General features: G+C 50.6%; 1 protein-coding gene across 1 annotated transcript; it reads left to right on the forward strand.

Annotated features, from left to right (window-relative positions):
* Positions 1 to 3,074: 3,074 nt before the first annotated feature.
* LOC118853519 (solute carrier family 22 member 20-like) lies at positions 3,075 to 18,761 on the forward strand. The gene is made up of 10 exons (XM_036763643.1): positions 3,075 to 3,449; positions 3,529 to 3,632; positions 5,596 to 5,750; positions 8,852 to 9,020; positions 10,077 to 10,200; positions 10,898 to 11,013; positions 11,674 to 11,888; positions 13,720 to 13,828; positions 16,256 to 16,459; positions 18,662 to 18,761. Exons 1-10 carry the CDS (start codon positions 3,075 to 3,077, stop codon positions 18,759 to 18,761), a joined length of 1,671 nt encoding a protein of 556 aa, XP_036619538.1.
* Positions 18,762 to 18,980: the final 219 nt, after the last annotated feature.

The following is an 18,980-nucleotide window of genomic DNA, read 5'->3' on the forward strand; positions in this document are numbered from 1 at the left end:
GAATGGGAGGTGGGGAAAAATGTGTGTACGTTTTTAAGGTCAGTTGCAGCCAGACTGGGTATGGTTTTAAATGCCAAACAGGAGTTTGTATCTTATTCTGGAACCAATGGACTGCGTACCACTGGAGTTTCTTGAGCAGGGGAATAAGGTCAGCTCTGTGCTTTAGGAATACATTTGGAGGGCGGTTTGGTGAAGATTGGCAAGAAAGGAAAGGAGACAGTGTCTGTGTGACTCTGGGCAAATCACTTAGTCCTGTTTGCCTCAGTTTTTTCATCTGTAAAATGAGCTGGAGAAGGAAATGGCAAACCACTCCAGTATCTTTGCCAAGAAAACCCCAAATAGGTCATGTTCTTAACAACTTGGAGGATGGTTTGGCAAGGGGAGAGCCTGGAGGATCAGTTGGGAGGAAGCAGACCAATTAGGAGGTTATTGCAATAGTCTCAGAGACAGAGGCTGGAGCTAAAATCAGCAAGACTTGGCAGCTGGATGTGGTGGGGATGGGTCTTCCCCTCCACAGGGAGAGGGAAGACCGAAGATGATGCTGAGATTGGGACCTGGGATGACCAGAAGGATGGAAGACAGAGACATTAAGAACTGTCCCAAAGTGGGATGGGCTTCCTCTGGCTGTGGTGGGTTCTTAATCCTTGGAAACTTCAGGCCCTCTGGGTACTTGGGATCCTAGAAGGGACCTCCTTTGAGATCTGGGCTGGGCTAAATGGCTGGTGAGGTTCTTTCCAGCGCATTCGATGCTGTGACTGTGAGGAGGGAGATATGGGTCTGGGGGAAGATAAGAAACTTGTCCATCAGCCTTTGGGCTCTCCCAGCTGGGGCTATCTGCAAAGGACTGGCTGCCTAGTCTGCCTAGGAAGGAGGGCTGGCCATCCATGATTGCAGTGGAACACAGTAAAGTTCTGTCTTGGGATGGGCTCTCTTGGGACTTTCTCTGACACACGCCTGACTCAGCTCCTTCCCCGGGGATTGCCCTTTCTCCCCCGTCCGTCCTTTGTCAAAGACGATATCTGGGGCCTCCAGATTTGGGCTGTGCACTGTCCCTTTGCTCCAATTCAGTCCTTAACAGCAGTTCCCACCCCTTGCAGGCCTGGACCTGATGGCCCTCTCAGTCTGTCCCTGACACCCAAGCCTAAAGTTGGCATACACCTGATCCCCCCCAGGGTTTCCTTGGGTATAGCTACTTCTTTCATGTTGCATTCTGGGTGAGGGGAGGCTGCTCCTGAGACCTAGAAACACCTGCTGCTTACGTAAGTTATGCCCACCCCTCCTGGGGCCCAGTGATTTGTACCCAGAGATAAGCCCTCTCCTGCCTGTGTGTGCCATTAAACCTCTGGAGACTATAGGCTTACATGGAGTATGTGCCTGGTAGCAAGTTTAAGTAGCTAAGAGATAGTGGGGACCTTGGATTTGAAAATGGACCCCTATTCTAGTCCCCATTCCCCCAACATGACATGTATCCTAGGGACCTTGCTCCTGTGGGGCCCTGAGGCCTTCAGGGGCTTTCTGGCAGGCCCGCACTAGGGTGGGGTGACTGGGGCTTTGCCCTAGGGCACCATCATGGTGGGGTGCATCCTACAGCAGTCAAAAGGCCATTCCCCCACCCCATAGTCCTCTGTTGTAGTGTGTCTCATTATATGGCCCTGTTCCCTCAGTCCCTGATGCACAGTGCCCTGGCCAGTGCCATGGTGCCCCAGTTTGTGGGAGGCCATCGTGCTCACCACTGGTCTATTCGTTGCACATCCTGTACCTCTCTGCTCAGCCACTGTTGTTAGAGGTAAAATAATTGTTGGTTTTGGGCTGTGTCTATACGAGTGGTTTGAGGGAGCCCCAGAGAACAGCATTTCCCTGCAAAGCACCTACCACCTTAAAGTCTTTTTTTGTGCGGGGGGAAAAGCCATTTTTGAGAATATCATGTGATGGAGTCTCTGCTGAAGACCCAGCAGCCACGGGCTGGTCTGGCTGGAAAGATGTCTTGGTGACTGCTGCTTTCTGGCTGTGTGACCCTGGGTGAGGCAGTCCATCTCTCTGAGCCTCACTTTCTATATTGGTTAAATATGGGCAATGATCCCTGTAATGCCTGCCCACCATTCAGGGCTCCTGGGAAGCCCAAATGAGATCATGGGTGAAAAGACTCAAACTTGGAAATCCCAGAAGTGTCTGTTAGCATCGGTACCTGGAGGGAAGCCTCAGAGACCAACCTTTGTCCATCCTCTACTTGCGCAGGAGTCCCCCTAGTCATCAAAAGATTCTGGGTACACAGGAAGGCACCTGGCCTGTTCTGTAGATGAGGGAAGTGCAGGCCAAAGAAAAAACAGCTTGACCTGGCTCATGCTCACAACTGAATCCCTGGCCTCTCGAAGGAGCCTTCCAAACAGTCCCTGGCAGCAAGGCGGAAGCCAAGGCTCTTCTTCCTAGCTCACTCCTGGGTGGCCCCTGGTGAGGGGGAGGTGGGCTTGTGAATGAGAACACAGCATGATCTCTTCACCACAATTGTCCGCATTTTGTACATGAAGAGATTGAGGTGCAGCTGAGGTTGACCTCCCTACATCCCCAGTTGTCGGGCCCCTGTGCCAGGCTCTTTAGGTGAGCCAGCTTGAGCTTGTTTGTCCTGTAGTCCAGGAGGCTGGAGAGCAGCCTGCTGCCATGGAGATTCGGAGGAGCTGGGTTCGAATCCCTATCCTACCATCCACTCTCCTCAGTGACTGGGCCTCCCTTCTCTCTGGGCTTTAGTCTCCCCGTCTGTAAAATGAAGGGGTTGGATACGGTCCTTCCTGCCTCTACCCCTGAGAGCCTGAGAGGAGGCAGGGTGGAGAAGGAGGCTGACGGGCCTCCAGCAGTGGCAGGAGGGAGGCTGGGTGCCAGCAGCCCCTGGATGTGGTGGATGGACATCCGAGGCTCCCCGTGAGGTGTAATCAGAGTCACCTGAGCCCAGGTCCTAATCCTCAGGGCTGTTTCCTCCCTCCATTCTGACCCTGGGGCTCCTGTACATAATACCCGCCCAAGGCTAGCTGGCTGCATCTACTGCTGGTGCCCACAGTCCTGCTGTCCGGCCCTTTGCTGCCATGGCCTTCACTGAGTTGCTGGACACCTTGGGTGGTGTGGGCCGCTTCCAGATGCTGTACACCGCCCTACTCTTATTCCCCTGTTCCCTTCTAGCTTGCCACAATTTTCTCCAAAACTTCACAGCCGCTGTCCCCCAGCACCACTGCCAGAGCCATGCAAACAGGACAGGGAACACCAACCTCACAGGGGAGAACTGGTGGCAGGCGTCCATCCCCATGGACCAGCACCAGAGGCCCGAGCCTTGCCTGCGCTTTGTCCAGCCTCAGTGGGCACTATTGGACCCTAATGCCACAATCAGTGGGGCGGCCACTGAGGGCTGTGAGGATGGATGGACCTATGACCGGAGCATCTTCCCCTCCACCATCGTGACTGAGGTCAGGAGAGGGCCCAGACCTTTGGGGAGGGGAAGCACGGGAGGAAATGTAGTTACAGAATCTGCTTTTTCCCTGGCAGTGGGATCTGGTGTGCGACTCAAAGCCCATGAGGGACCTGGCTCAGACGGTCTACATGGCAGGGGTGCTGGTGGGGGCTGCTGTGTTCGGCAGTGTGGCAGACAGGTGGGCCACCCAATCCCCATCCCCTGACACTCCTCAATGGAGGATCCATCTTAAGCACTGGGGGTGTCTCTCTCTGTGTCTCCTCTCTCTGTCCCTCCTTCTCTCTGTCTCTCTGTCCTCTCTCCCCCTCCTTTCTCTGTCTCTCTGTCTCTGTCTCTCTCTTCTTCTATCTTTCTCTCTCTCTCCTTCTCCGTCTCTCTCTCCTTGCGATCCCATTCTCTCTTTTTCTCTTCTTCATCATCATCATCATCTTCTTCTTCTTCTTCTTCTTCTTCTTCTTCTTCTTCTTCTTCTTCTTCTTCTTCTTCTTCTTCTTCTTCTCCTCCTCCTCCTCCTCCTCCTCTCTCTCTCTCTCTCTCTCTCTCTCTCTCTCTCTTCTCTCTCTCTCTCCCCCCTTTCTTGGCTGCCCTCAGTTGTCTCACCTTGGGGGGCTTAATCACATAGAATCATAGCATGTCAGAGGAGGAAGGATCTCCTGAGGCTGCATGCTCTAACTTGTTATGTGAACTCCCATTCCCTTTATCAAACCCCTGACAAGTAGGCATCCATCCAGTCTTCCTACAAGGGTCTCTGGTCAGGGTAACCTGCTGGAGAATCAGAGTCACAGAGTCACAGATCCCAGGAGTTGTCAGGGACCTCCGGGGTCATCCCTGAGAAGGAATCACTGCTAGGATGTCTCCTACAAGGGGCCATCTGGCCTTTTCTCCTCAGTAAGGGGTAACCCACTCTGCTGGTGAGTGACTCCAAGTGGTAGGAATTCTCTCCTTATAACCCAATCCAAACCTGCCCCTGCATATCACCCCTTCTCCCACCCCATCCTCTGTTCCTTTCCCAAGGCATGAACTCAAGACCCTTTCACCAGCTCTAGTCTCCCTCCTGAATACTCTCCAGCTTCCCGAGATGCCAGGTGTGCTCTGACCAGGGTGCTGGGGGCTCAGTGTCCAGTTGGCTTACTTTTCTTGGTTGCCCTGCAGAGTCAGGAGCCCCAGGGCTAGAGTGCTAGCTTTGACATATGCGCTCTGTGACTCTGGGCAGGTCACTTGCTCTGAGTGCCTCAGGCAACTCCCTACAAGTTGCAGAAAAGGTGCCAGTCAGACCCTCACGTGGGAGTTCCCTATACCAAGACCTCATTAGATCTTCACAACCACCCTGGGAAGCAGGCACCATTATTATCCCCAGTGGGCAGAGGAGGAAACTGAGGCCCACAGAGGTTAAGTAACTTGTCCAGAGTCACACAGCTCACCTGACTGTATTGGGTTAAACCACTTACGGTCTCTGGGCCTCAGTTTACTCCTCTTTAAAATGGGTATTATGATAGCACCAACCTCCTAGGGTCATTGGGAGGCTTGAAGGGAATGGGTGCACGAAAAGAGCCGTGCAGACCTTGAGGCACTGGAGAAACAGCATCGGATGGGATGCCCCATCTAGATTTTCTTTGCCTCGGTGGGAGGAGTTGGCTGCTGTCTGGTGGAAAAGGTCTTATCATCCTCATAAAGCTCCAGTGGGTCGGAGGTCTCCTTGATGTGGTTATCATCTCCAGCAGTGCACGGCGGAAGCTTGGTGCCCATATTAATACTCGTTATCAGTCATCGCCATATTAATAGATGTAACTTTTATCACTTAAAATAGCTTCTCCTACTATAGTTACTGTTCTTCGAAGGCAGAGTGACCAGAGGGACAGGCCTGGGGTCAGGAATACTCAAGGCCAGCCTCTGACCCGTCCTGTTGTGCTATTCTAGCCAAGCCAGTCCATCTCTCAAGGTCCCCCGACAACCCCCCAAGACTGTGGCTGATTTACAGACAGTGTGGCAGAGCCGGACCAGTGGAGGGAGTTTTCAATAATCTACAAAGTCCCCGAGGGGAGCCAGAAACCCCCTGCCCCCAAGCCACTGGCTGGTGTCCATCCTCCCTCTGGACACCGAGCCAGCCTGATGACGGCTTGTCTTCTCTGTCCTGGGCTCAGGTGGGGCCGGAAGGCTCCCCTCATCTGGTCCTACCTGCAGCTTGCTGTGTCTGGGGCCTGCTCAGCCTACTTCAGCTCCTTCATTGTCTACTGCGTCTTTCGTTTCCTGACGGGCATGACTTTTTCTGGGATCATTCTCAACTCTCTTTCTCTGGGTAAGTGTTTCCAGGTGGAGTCAGATAACCCTGGTAGGGGTAGGGGAAGGGGAAGGGAATGAGAGGGAAGATAATGTCGCCTTCATCCTTTCAGTAGAGGGGGAGGACCACGGGTGGGGAAGACAGCATATAATTATCAGAGGGGGCCAGATACCTCAGAGGGCCTCCAGCCCCAGCTCCTCATTCCACAGACAGAGGAGGAGACTGAAGCCCAGAGTGGGAGATGCTTGTCGACGATTCCACAGCTGGTTAGAAACTCGGGCCCACTCTCTCCATGACCTCTCCTTAGGCTGCGCTGAAGGAAGCAGACAGGACTGGTTTGGACCGGGTGCAAACGTTCGCCCTGGCTGGGGTGGGTTTGCGTGCAGCAGCACAGAGAGGCGGGTGTAGACTTCCCACTCAAGCGTCCCACGTTAATCCTTTTTCCTGGCCAGCTTCGAAGGAGCTCTGGTCAGCACCTGAGGCTGGGCTGTGACTGACGGACAGGCTAAGCCTCCTCCCTGGCCAGCTGCCCTGGCTCCTGTTACAGATTAGAGGGTTCGCTGCTCACTCTGGGGAAGCAGCCCTCGACCTTGAGAAAGCTTCGCTGCAAGACAAGGGCGGAGGGATATGTCGCCGAAGGCGCCATCTGAGGCTCATCTTGGTCCTGGAGGCGGGGCAGGGGAAGAAAAGAGCAAAGAAAAAAGGGTCTGAGAAGTGGGTACATTCATTCATCAGACAGATGGATATAGACACAATCCGAGAATTAGAATCATGGAATCTTAAGCCTGGAAGGAACTCAGAGCGAGGAGGACGAGAGTTCATTTTCTCTTTCCGTTCAGTGTAGACATTTCTTCAACCTTCTACTTAAACAAAGAGGAAGTGCGGTCCAGTGGAAAGAATACCAGGTCTGGGTTCAGAGGCTGCAGGTTCAAAGCCCTGCTCTGCCACTTATGTTGCCACTCTGTTAACCTCCATCTACCTCAGTTTCCTCGTTTGTAAGATGAAGGACTTGGAGTAGATGCCTTCTAAGATCACCTCACCTCTGAGTCTGTGATCTTATGATCCCAAATTCCTTAACCTCTTTGGGCCTCAGTTTCCTCATCTGTAAAATTAGGGCATTGGACTGGATCTGTCTTCCAGCCAGGAGTGTGCTGGTAAATGTTTAACAACTGGCTTTCTGAAAAAAAAAATGCATTTAATTTATAGTATTAACATTTCCCCCCATTATTTTTTCAAGTCTAGATGATCAACAGAAAGATAAATCATGCCCTGGTTTGTAGTGTTTTCCACACTGAAAATCTGACAATCCGCTCTCTGGCTTGTGGTCCTCTGACCTCCAGCGAAGGGCAGCTTGATCCCTCCAAGAAGCTAGCCACCGCTTCTTCATGCTGGGCTGAATCTTTTCTTGTGTCCATTGCTCTGACTCTTCCCTCTGACACTCCACAGGATCAGTCTCCATGCATTGGTGCTTCGTGCTTCGAGTTTGGATGCTGATCAGTGTTTGTTGACTTGAGTTGAGATAAGAGGCTTCTTGGGATGGTGCAAAGGAGAGATCCAGACAGAGCTTGTCAGAAACTCAAGGATGGCGGGGACACTTTGGGCTGGGGGCAGAGGTAGAATTAGGAAGTTTCCTGGAGGATGCATCCCCTGAGCTGGGCATTGCCAGCAAAGAGGGATTTTACTAACCAGAGCTGGGCAGGAAGGAGTCCATACCTTTCATGGCAAATGCGGTGGGCAAAGCTCCAGAAGTGGGAGAAGACAATATGAGAGCCTGGGACATGAGCAGTCCAGTCTGGCTACAGTAAGTAAGGAGAGTGCCAGATAAAATTGAAAAAATGAACTAGTCCCAGATTCTACAAGGGCCTTGAATGCCAGGCTTAGCAGGAAATAGGGGGACTCTTGATAGAAGAGGGATGTGGTCCTGGTGAAAGGAGAAAGATCACTTTGGGGAGGATTCCCATCATCCAGGGGGTGGCGATTAGGGCTCAAAGTGGGGTGATTGCAGTGGAAGACAGGTCCCAAGTTTTCTCTTCTCCGAAGAAGAGCAACCACTAGTCTGAGTGCAGATCAAAGCAGGCTATTTTCTTTTTTTGTTTTGTTTTTTCTTTCTCATGGTTCCTCACATTCGTTCTAATTCTTCTATACAACATGACTAATGTGAAAATACATTTAATGGGAATGTATATGTAGAGCCTATATCGGATTGCACGTTGTCTTGGGGAGGGAGGAGGAGAGGGAGGGAGAGAAAATTTAAAACTTATGGAAGTGAATGTTGATAACTAAAAATAAATAAATTAACTTATTTTTAAAAAAGAAAGCTAAAAAAAAGAAGAGAAGCTGTTCCTAGTTCCTTTCATCAGCACTACCACCATCATAGCTCACACCTATACTGCGACTTAAGGATTACAAAATCCTTCCCCCACAACCATCCTCTTGGGTTGACACCATCACCCTCTTTTTGTAGAGGAAGAAACTGACATGCCAAGAAGTCAAACTCCCAGAGCTGGGGCTGGAACCCAGGTGACTTGATTCCTAGGCCTGTGTTCTTCCTTCTCCGACACATCCCTTCTCTTCTGACCTGGTTTTTAGATCTCTCACTATTCTGTTGTCCACCCAGATCGACTTTAGTTTGCCCAGGCCCAGACTGCATGCACCGCGGGTGGGGTTGTACCACAAGAGAGGACAGTGGGACTCTGATCCCCCTTATTCTGTGTACTGTGTTTGTCCTTGCAGTCAAAGGGGCAGAGTAGCAGACTGGCTAGAGCATTGGGCTTGGAGCCAAGAAGAGGGTTTAAATCCCGCCTCTGACCCTTCCTGGCTGCGTGAGTTTGGGCGAGTCATTTATACTCCAGCTCCCTGGAATTTACCATTTCTCCCTGTGAACTGCTGGCTCTTAAGCCACTTTACTTTCTCTATCCTATGCCTGTGCAATTGATTTTTTGAATCCAAATGTGGGACTTTACATTTATCCCTATTCTGTATTTTGACCCATCTTCCTAGTCCACTGAGATTTTTCCTAACTTTGCTGTCTCAGCAGTTTGGTATGCACTCACCAAACACCTACTGATTTGCCTCACCTCTCCTTGCTCGCTGGGCCCTCACCTCTGTCTTCTCCCCAGTTGTGGAGTGGATGCCCACCCAAGGACGGACAGTGGCTGGAGCCCTCTTGGGCTATGCCTTTACCCTGGGGCAGATCCTGCTGGCAGGAGTGGCGTACCTTGTTCGGCCTTGGAGATGGTTGCAGTTTGCTGTCTCTGCCCCCTTCTTGGTCATCTTCCTGTACTCTTGGTATGTCGTGAGGGGAGTGTTGGGGGATGGAGTATGTGTGTGTGTGTGCGTGTGTGTGTGTGTGTGTGTGCGTGTATGCCCTGATGGTGTCGATCTTGCCATCAGTGGGCATGAACCTCTTATTGCCAACACATCCCAACTTTTCCAGTGCCTGGGACTCCTCCCTCTCCCCCCTTTCTCCTCAGCTCCCACTGCCACCTGTGGAGGACAGAACAGTCCATGGGAGAGAGTTCAGATTCTCTGCCAGCCTAGACTTACGATTTGAGTTGGGAAACAGTGCCCTAACAACTGGGTGCTAAGAGGGTCAGAGTGGGTAGGACTGGGACTTAGCAGCATGAGAAAGACAGGAGAGGGTGCTGAGGAATCAGTCCTGGCACAGGCTGAAGGGACAGCCTCAGAAGGCAGCTCTGGCATTTCCCAGAAGGCTGTAGGGCATGAATGCTTACTGACAGCTGACTGGCTGACTGAAGGAAGAAAAGGCTGAATGCAAACAAGTGGATTGTTGACAAGTTGGCCAGTCCTTTAGACACAAACTTGTATCACCTCATACACAATGGAAATCTGGGTTCTAGATTCGGTGTCCAGAAAGGATACTGGAACTTGTACCACCTCTTGCACAATGGTAATCTGGGTTCTAGACTCTGTGTCCAGAAAGGATCAGGAGGATAGTTGGAGCAGTGGCCTGAGGGTGCGTTTTGTTAAGCTCCTCTTCTATGCAAGAGGTGCCCCCACCCCAAGAGGCAGAAAACCAATGCCTGCCCTCAGGGTCTTACATCAATCCCAGCTTCTACTTCCTGGTCCTTTCCTTGGTTAAGACAGCTTGGCTTCAGGAGCTACGAGCCTCATAATGAACTCCCTGCGACTCTAACTTTGGGGAGGACTTTAATTGTTAGTGGTGTCTTTAATAAATGCTTGTGGGAGGGTTGCTTGGTCGCCACTTTCCCCAGGAGCAGAATTTGCATCCAAAGAAAGGGTGAGGGTGGCTGCTATCATGAGCACTGCCCCCTGAGGCTTCCAGCAGCCAACCTGGGCTCACTGCCATGCTTCCCTGCCCAGGTGGCTGCCCGAGTCCTCCCGCTGGCTCCTCCTCCATGGAAAATCCCATTTGGCCATCCAGAACCTGCGGAAAGTGGCCAGCCTAAATGGAAAGAGGAAGGAAGGGCAACGAATTACCAAAGAGGTAACAGGAGGGAAGAGCTGGGCATCCAGGCCAGGAGAGCACGGGGCCTGCCCTGTGGGAGGCCTGGGGGAAGCCAAATGGGAGGCACCCTCGGCTGATCCTGGCTCGGGTCCCACCTGAGTATGCCTGGCTGACTTGGGACAATTAATTCAACTGCCTCAGAAAATAGCTGCCCTCTCCCAATTCCACTCAGATTTTAAGATTAAGGAAGGCTCTGGAAGTCAGGGAATGTATCTGGAGGGCCCTAGAGAGAGGCATGGGGGTCATTCAGTGGTGATGGGAATTTAGCAGCATCTTTGAGGCTGGTTGGAGCCATCATCCATTCCAAAGGTCTAGTTATAGCCCATCAACCTGGCAACCAAGGAGAGAGCACTTGGAGGCTGATATCCCATTGGGGGATTAGTGTGGCAGGATGAAAAAGAATTGGCTCCTAGGGCAGAAGACCTGAGTTCAATTTCTGGCTCCATTTCTGTCTACCCGTGTTACCTCGGACAGTTTACTGAGCCTCCTTAGGCCTCAGTTCCATCATCTATAAAAAAGAGGATTGGATTTGATGGCCAGATTTAGCTCTGTGGTCATCTGGGCCTATCTCTGTCCCCTTCCCCACAGCGGGAGGGAAGCTTGAAGAAAGCAGAGGGGATTGGGATGCTATGATGCATCACCACCCAATTTCTCTCAATGGCCTTGCTTCATCCAGATGGTGAGTGCCTACATGCAGAGTGAGACTTCAGTCGGACGACCCTCTAGTTCTGTCCTGGACCTCTTTCGGACCCCAGCCATTCGCAAGGTCACTTGCTGCCTCATGGTTGTCTGGTAGGTGGTGGGATCCATCCCTAAGCTTGGGATGGGGGTGGCAGTCTTTTCCCTAATCCTTTGACTTTGGAGGAATAATTTGGTATACACTGATAAGAGCTGCTGGGAAATACTGCAGTGAGGGAGTGAATCCTGCAGATAAGCAGGTGCAAACTGCTGCTGACCTGGAAAACCACTAGGGATAAGGTTGGCACAAAGGACCATCACTTGAGTTTTCCTGCACTGAGTTTCCTGAAGTCATGTAATAGCATTAGGATGAGCATTTCCCCAAATTGGGAGGTGGGGGGGGGAATATGCCAACTCTTGATGTGTGCTATAGTGGAAGACAGTTGTGACACGGAGAATTCAAAATGGCGGCCAATTTGCCTGGAGAATGTTTCTGTGTTACACGTGAATGTGGGAGCCTATAAAATGTATTCATTATACTTCAGACCCTTGTGGAACCATCAGTTGTCCTGTGTAAGACCTGCCTTTCTCTGTCTAGTACGTAATGCACAGAAATGAGTGGCTGATGGGAAGGGAATGGGAGGAGATCATGGGCAGCTGTTTGGAAAGGGGGAAACTGAGGCATCAAGGCATCAGCACCAACAGCAGAGCTGGGGAGCCAAAGGAGGGGCTGTGCAGAGTGAGCCAAGCAGAGGACTCTGCCGTCGCTCTCAGGTTCTCCAACTCCTTGGCTTACTATGGCCTGGCCATGGACCTGCAGAAGTTTGGCCTCAGCATTTACCTGGTCCAGGTGATGTTCGGGGTCATCGACATCCCAGCCATGCTGGTCTCCACCACCACTATGATTTACGTGGGGCGCCGGGCCACCGTGGCTTCGTTCCTGATCCTGGCAGGATTCATGGTGATCGCCAACGTGTTTGTCCCAGAAGGCAAGTCATCTGAGCTAGTCTTTCTTCCCTTCTCAGGCTGCAGAGCACTCGGTGTCCTTTATGTCATTTGGGCCTCACAAGGACCCAGTGAGGGAGGGACCGCGGTGATTTTTGTCTCCATTTTACAGATGAGGAAGCTAGAGCTCAGAAGGAAAAGAGAGGCACAGGAGATGCCAATCTAAGCAGCATCTGGATATGGGTGTCAATGATGCAAGGATCTGTGACTCTCACGGCCAACACACACACACACACACACACACACACACACACACACACACACACACATATCTGTCTTTATGTGTCCATAAGTCCTATGAGGCTCTGAGAAGCTGTCTTGCCCATGGTCATACAGATAATAATATAATAAACCTCAAATATCTGGGTCAAATATACAAGGCAACATGCTACAGTGGAAAGAAAACTGGCTTGGGAGTCAGAGACCTGGGTTCAAATCCTGCCTCCACCACTCCACCTGAATGACCTTGAGTACTTCTCTGTGCCTCAGTTTCCTCATATGATAAATGAGAGGGGAGACTAGATAGCCCCTAAGTCTCTTCCAGCTGTAGATCCAGGATCCTGGGGGTATATTACAAGGGGTGTGTGACCTCACTGAGGTTGGCCCATCCCTGCCCAGCTGTTGGCTGTGGCCTAATTTTGGGGTGAGGGTGGGAAGGTGAGTCCTTCCAACCCACAACAGCTGCCATTGCTTGTTGATGTTGTTGGGTCATTTCAGTCTTGTCCAAGTCTTGGTAACCCCATTTGGGGTTTTCTTGGCAGAGATACTGGAGGGGTTTGCCATTTCCTTCTCCAGGTCATTTTATAGATGAGGAAACTAAGGCAAACAGGGTTAAATGACTTGTCCAGGGTCGCACAGCCAGTAAGTGTCGGAGGCTGAATTTGAATTCAGGTCTTCCTGGCTCCAGGCCAGACACTCTATCCACTGAACCACTCAGCCTGCCTGTTGAGGAGTGGGTGGAGATAAAGCTGGAAAGAGAAGATGGAGCTGAATTGTTATGGAGAGCTTTGAATGCCAATCAAAAGGCAATTGTAAGAAGCTAGGTTTCTGGGGAGGGCTAAGATGAAAGTGCTATCTTTGGGAGATTAATCTGCCATTAATGTGCAAAATGGGTTGCGGAATGGAGAATCTTCAGTGGCTCCCTAGTGTCTCTAAGATAAAACACACACTCCACTGTTTCATCCTGAAAGTCCTTCGTGGTCTGGATTTCATCTTTCTTTCACATTATTTCTTCTCACACACTCTAACCAAGGGGCTTGTTTGCTATTCTCAATAAACAGCATTCAATCTCCCACCTCCTTTCCTTTGCACAGGCTGTGCCCCCTGGAGTACCTTCCCTTCTTACCTCTACATCTTGGAATTTATAGCTCCTTAATGGCCCTGCTCAGGTGTCATATCCTGCTCCTTTCTGTTAGCTCCCTCCCCCTTATTTTGCTTTACTGTGTTTATATTTTGTATTTACTTACCTGTGCCCATTGGGTTTCACTTCCCCAGAAGACTATAAAAGGACAGGAAAAGTTTTGTTTTTGTAGGCACTTAAAGGATACTTGTTGGATTAATGAGTGAATGCAAGGGAAGCTGACACTAATCCACTGAGGTATTAAGGGCCTTTCCCTGGTGGGGAAAGTGGGGATTAAGATAGGAACTGACCGGACTGGGGACACAGACCGGAGGGATACGGCTTTGGGCAGAAGCTTGAGGTGGCAGCAATTTCTGGGCCCTCGCTGGAAACGGGACAGATGCAGCCCATCAGCCTGGCACCTCCTCCCCTCCTGGCTGCTGTTCATGGCTTCCTTTTTCTCCATTTTTCTACAGATATGCAAACCCTGCGGACAGCCCAGGCAGCCCTGGGGAAGGGCTGTCTGGCCAGCTCCTTCATCTGCGTGTACCTCTTTGCAGGGGAGCTGTACCCAACACAGGTCAGGTAGGCAGCAGGAGGGGCTGCTGGCTACCCTGGAGAGGTTCGCAAAGGTGCCCTGGAAGGTGGGTGGAGTCCTGGGTCTATTTGACCTCCCTAAACCAGAGTCTTCTTTCCGGATCCGCATTCAGTTCAACAAACAAGCTACTGTGTGAAGGACATTGTTGGGCTTTGGGGAAGGTGGAAGGGGAAAATGAAATTTCCTGCCTTCTGGGAGATTACATTCCACTGGGGGGGGGGCAAATATGGATACAGCTAAGGTCATTTAAGGAGGGAGATGGCATCAACCAGTGGGTAGGGGGAAGTAGGAAGGAGGGAGTCACACTCGAGCTGAGCTTTGAAAGAAAAGAAAAATTCTGAGCACTGAGCAAAGAGGAGGGAATGCCTTCCAGGAAGAGTCAATGATTTGACAAAGGCCTGATGGTGGGAGGTGAAAGGTTAAATTTGGGGCTAGAAGTCTAGCTTGGCTGGAACAGAGAGTATGAAAATGATGTGAGCCAAGGCTGAAAAGTTAAGCGGGAGTCAGATTGAAGTCAGGATCAAGATTCTGTGCTTCGTTCTAGCAGCAGTGTGGAACAGGTAAAGGTTTTGGAAAAGGGGAAAGAAGAGCTACGCACCTGAACGAATGAGGACAGGGGTGAGGATGAAGTGGAGCAGAGACAGACACCAATTAGAACTTTGCACCGCAGTGCAAAGAGCTCCGAGTTTAAAATCAGAAATACTCATCTTCACGAATTCTAATCTGTCCTTAGACACTTACTAGTTGTGTGACCTTGGGCAAGTCATTTAACCCTGTTTGCCTCAGTTTCCTCACCTGTAAAATGAGCTTGAGAAGGAAATGTCAGATCACTATAGTATAGCCAAGAAAACCCCAATGAGGAGTTGGACAAGATTGAACAATAACAACACCGCAGTCCAGCTGAGAGGGGCTGAGGCTCTTTACTAGGATGGTGGCCCTGGGAGTAGAAAGAAGGGAGTGGAATGAGGAGAGTTTGTAGAGGAGAATTAGCAAGATTGAGCCTGGGATCTCCAGCCTTGGCATAGTCCATCACACCTGGAATGCCCTCCCTCCTGGTTTCCACTACTAAGGCCTCCCCTCACCCCAAGTGACCTCGCCTTTACGTTGTGTAGAGACAGCATGGCACACCACACAGAGAACTGGCCGCAGAATTGGGAAGCCCTTGGTTCAAATCCCACCTCTGACCCTTCCTGGCTGGGTGACCGGGTGACCCCTGAACACTTCTTTTTACTTTACCTCTCTGGGCTTGAGTTAGAGAGAGAGAGAGAGAGAGAGAGAGAGAGAGAGAGAGAGAGAGAGAGAGAGAGCTTAGGACAGAGCAGCTCCAGAGAAGACATGGATGATGATCTAGGAAAGACAAGTGCGGGGGAGTGGTCAGACAAGAGAGAGTAATATCATAGAAACCAAGGGAGGAGGGGTGATCAGTGGTGTCCAAAGCTGTCAAGAGTTTGAAGAGGATGAAGACCAAGTGAAGTCCTCAGATTTCTTAGGGAAGAGGAAGTTTTGAGAGAGCAGTTTCATTAGGGCAGTGGAGTTCAGGCCTAGAACTAGGGCACAGTGATAGAGGCTTTGCCCAAGGCACTGAAAATTTAGAGGAGGGGCCAGCTTCAGTCCTTGAGCAGCTTTGACATAACTGAGTTGAATAACTGGGTAGCAAGAGAGTTGGAGTAGAGAGTTGGATGGTAGGGATGACCTAAGGTTGAGGGCTGTCAGGGTGCAAATGGTAGGGAGATGAGGAGGCGAGGGACTCTCAGGACAGAGGCCAGCGTACACTTGAGGTGATCAACTATAGAGTCAAGGCCATAAAGGGGGCACAATAAGTCCAGAGGAAGGTGATAGGTGAACAGGGAGGGACAGAGGGGACAGGTTTGTGGTCGAGGGGAAGACCAAAGACATATTTAGGATGAGAGGCAGAGGCAGAGCTGGGAAGATGGGAGATTGTGATGGAGAGAAATTTCAGAGTTTGAGTAAGTGGTGTAGGCTGAAGGTAGCCAAGTAGAGTAAGGATGCAGGACCTCGGGAGGCCTCAGCATTCAAAGGAACATGAGCACAGAGGTCACTGTTGATGAAAGCAGAGGCTGGGATGGGGAGGAATACTGTGAACCAGACACTGACCTTGACAAAGGAGGGGGATGGCCCTGGGTGTCTGTTGGTGACCACAGCAAGGATCTGGTCAGTGACATGGAGGGATGGAGTAGTTTCAGTGGTGGCCTAGAGGTACAGGTGGTGAAGGAGGCCTTTGACCCAGAAAAGGCAGTGAGCCTTTTGACCTCAGTGGGCATCGTCCCTCAAGCTCAAACCTATTACTCTTTTGCCCTGATCTCTTAATTTCATCCTTGAGGGTCTCAGAACCTGCTTCCATCCTGCAACCCTCCACAATTTGGCTCACTAATCCGCTGCCTTTGCTCCATCAGGCAGATGGGCATGGGATTTGTTTCTGTGAATGCCCGTGTGGGAGGCATGGTGGCCCCATTGGTCTCCATGTTGGGAGAGTACCACAGTGCCCTGCCCCCTGTGATCTTTGGGGCTACTGCCATCTTGGCTGGGGTGGCAGTCTGCTTCCTCATGGAGACCCGCAACATGCCCCTGGTGGAGACCATCGACGCAATGGAGAGAAGGTGAGCCCTGCATCACAGGCTTTTCTTCATTTTTTTTCAAGATGAACATTGCATATTAAACAACCAATGAAACTAACTCAATAACTCTATTTTAATAAACTTCAAGGCAGAGTATCCTAAGCATCCACCCATCCCCCACGTCCTCACTCAGGACCTTATCCATTCAATCCAACGACTCTAACCTTAAATACACGCAGCCTGTCCTTTGGCTCTGCTTTTTTTGGTTTTGCGGAATTTCCTCCAGAGGCAGGGGGATGTAGGGGATTGAGGGCTGACCTCTGGATTCAACTCCTGCCTCAGACACGCACTGGCTCTGTGGCCCTGGGCAAATTCCTTAATCTCTCTGTGCCAAGATGAGACATTTTGAAGAGAAGGTCCCTGTGATGTGCCAAACCCTGTTCTAGGTACTAACAATACAGGGACAAAAATGCCCTCCTTGCCCTCGAGGGCTGAAGGCAGTCTGGGGCAGCTGGGTGGCACAGGGCACTAGCCCTGAAGTCAGGAGGCCTTGGACACTTACTTTGTGACCCTGGGCAATTCAATCCTGATTGCCTCTAAAAAAAAAAAGGAAGTTAGAGTCTATCAGCGCTAATAACACGTACATATAAATATATGCAAAATAAAACCCAAGTGATATTTTTTTGTGGGGCAGGAGCTACCTGCTCAGGGGAAATCAGGAAAGGCCCTGGGTAAGGGGTTTATTTATTTACACTGTTACGGTGATTGTTTATATTTTTCTTCTGGTTCTACTTACTTGGTTCAGCATCAGTTCACACAAATCTTCCCAAGTTTCTTTGAATTCCTAATATTTGAGTTTCATATGGCACAATAACATTCCATTCCATGCAAGACAAGACAATCATTTGTTAAGCACTTACTATATTCCAGGCACTGTGCCAAGTGTTAAGGATACAAAGAAAGGCAAAAGATAGCTGCTGCTCTCAAGGAGCTTACTATTTAATGGGGGTGGGCAGGAGAGACAACCCGTGAGCAAGAATAAACAGAGGAGACAGGAAGCACTCTGAGAGGGGAAAGTGTTAGCCACTAAGGGAACTAGGGGAAAAGTCTCCTGGAACTGGTGAGATTTGAGCTGAGTCTTGAAGGAAGTCAGGGAAACTGAGAGCCTGAGATCAGGGGGCAGAGCACGAAGTCACATGGGACAGCTAGCACAAAGGCGCAGGAGAGGGAATGTTGTGTTCCACAAACTGCCACTTGTATTTCTGAATCCTAGAGAGCGTGGAGGACGGTTAGGTGTCAGAAGACTAGAAGATAGGAAGGGACCAGGTTATGAAGAGCCAAGAGGGTGTCAGTGACTTGTCCAGGCTCACACAGGCAGAAAGAATCAAAGCCGCAAGGAAAAATCTCACCTCCTCTCCAAGTCACCCTAAATCTGATCATGAGAGTCCTGAGCCAGAGTGGGGCTTCCTGTCATCTTTCTTGGCCTCGGGACAGGGACAGGGCAGACGGTAGAGCTGGGAGTTGGACACACACTCTCTGCTGCTCCTGCCCCCAGATGGCTACTCCACTGTTAATCTGGAGAGCATCCAGGACAATAGAGATCCTCAAGTCCATGCCACATGAGGACTAGGGGAAGGACCTGGGCTGAAGGAGGTTTGGTCTGGGTAAGAGAAGGGGAGCATGTATCTGAAGGGCTGTCATGTGGCCTTGATTTGCTTGTCTCAGAGGGCAGAAATGGGAGCAACGGGGTGGGGGGAGGGCTGCAAAGTCTCTAATGTAGGCTTAAGGTCAGGAGCATTTCCTACCGATTGGAGCTGTCCAACAGTGGAATGTGCTCCCTTGGAAAGTGGAAGGATATTCTCTAGTTGGAGGTCTTCCACCCAAGGCTGGACAGCCACTGACTGGGGATATTGGGTTTGAGTTTGAATCCAACCTCAGATGCTTACTTAGCTGTGTGACCTTGGGCAAGTCATTGAACTGTTTGCCTCAGTCCCCTCACTTGTAAAATGGGTGTCATGATAGCACCTATCTCCCAAGTTTGTTATGAGAATCAAATGAGATAATATTTTTATAGTGACTACCAGCCTTAAGTGCTATGCAGACGCTGGCTATTATTTATTATAATTGTTATCATTGTGGAGTCTTGCTGAGGCATGAGTTGGGCTCCATGGCCATTGAGGTCTCTTCCAACTCTGGGTTTCTCCCATTCTGTGCTCACATCCCTCTACCCTTTGCTTTCATTAGGGCCAAAGGATGCCTTTCCCAGGAGGGTACAGAAGAAAAGAGTGAAGAAGTGAGTCTGCAGCCCATAGGGATTTCTTCTCACATAAAAGAAACCATCTAAGATGGAAGGACCCCTTGGGAAGGGCCCTACTTGCTTGTGGCAAGGAGCTGCTCTGGGTGGAGCATCCTGTGGAGGAAGGAGCCAGAGTCTTGGCCCTGAACTTGGTGCTAAGGCCAGGAGGAAGGGCGTGGTGTCACCTTCCTCAGTCATTTCCCAGATATTTATCAACATTTCCAATGTGAGTTGAGTTTCATTGATCTTCAAAGTTGTCTGTTTTTA

The sequence above is a fragment of the Trichosurus vulpecula genome, chromosome 6 (genome assembly GCF_011100635.1).
Source record: "Trichosurus vulpecula isolate mTriVul1 chromosome 6, mTriVul1.pri, whole genome shotgun sequence".
Taxonomy (NCBI): Eukaryota; Metazoa; Chordata; class Mammalia; order Diprotodontia; family Phalangeridae; genus Trichosurus; species Trichosurus vulpecula.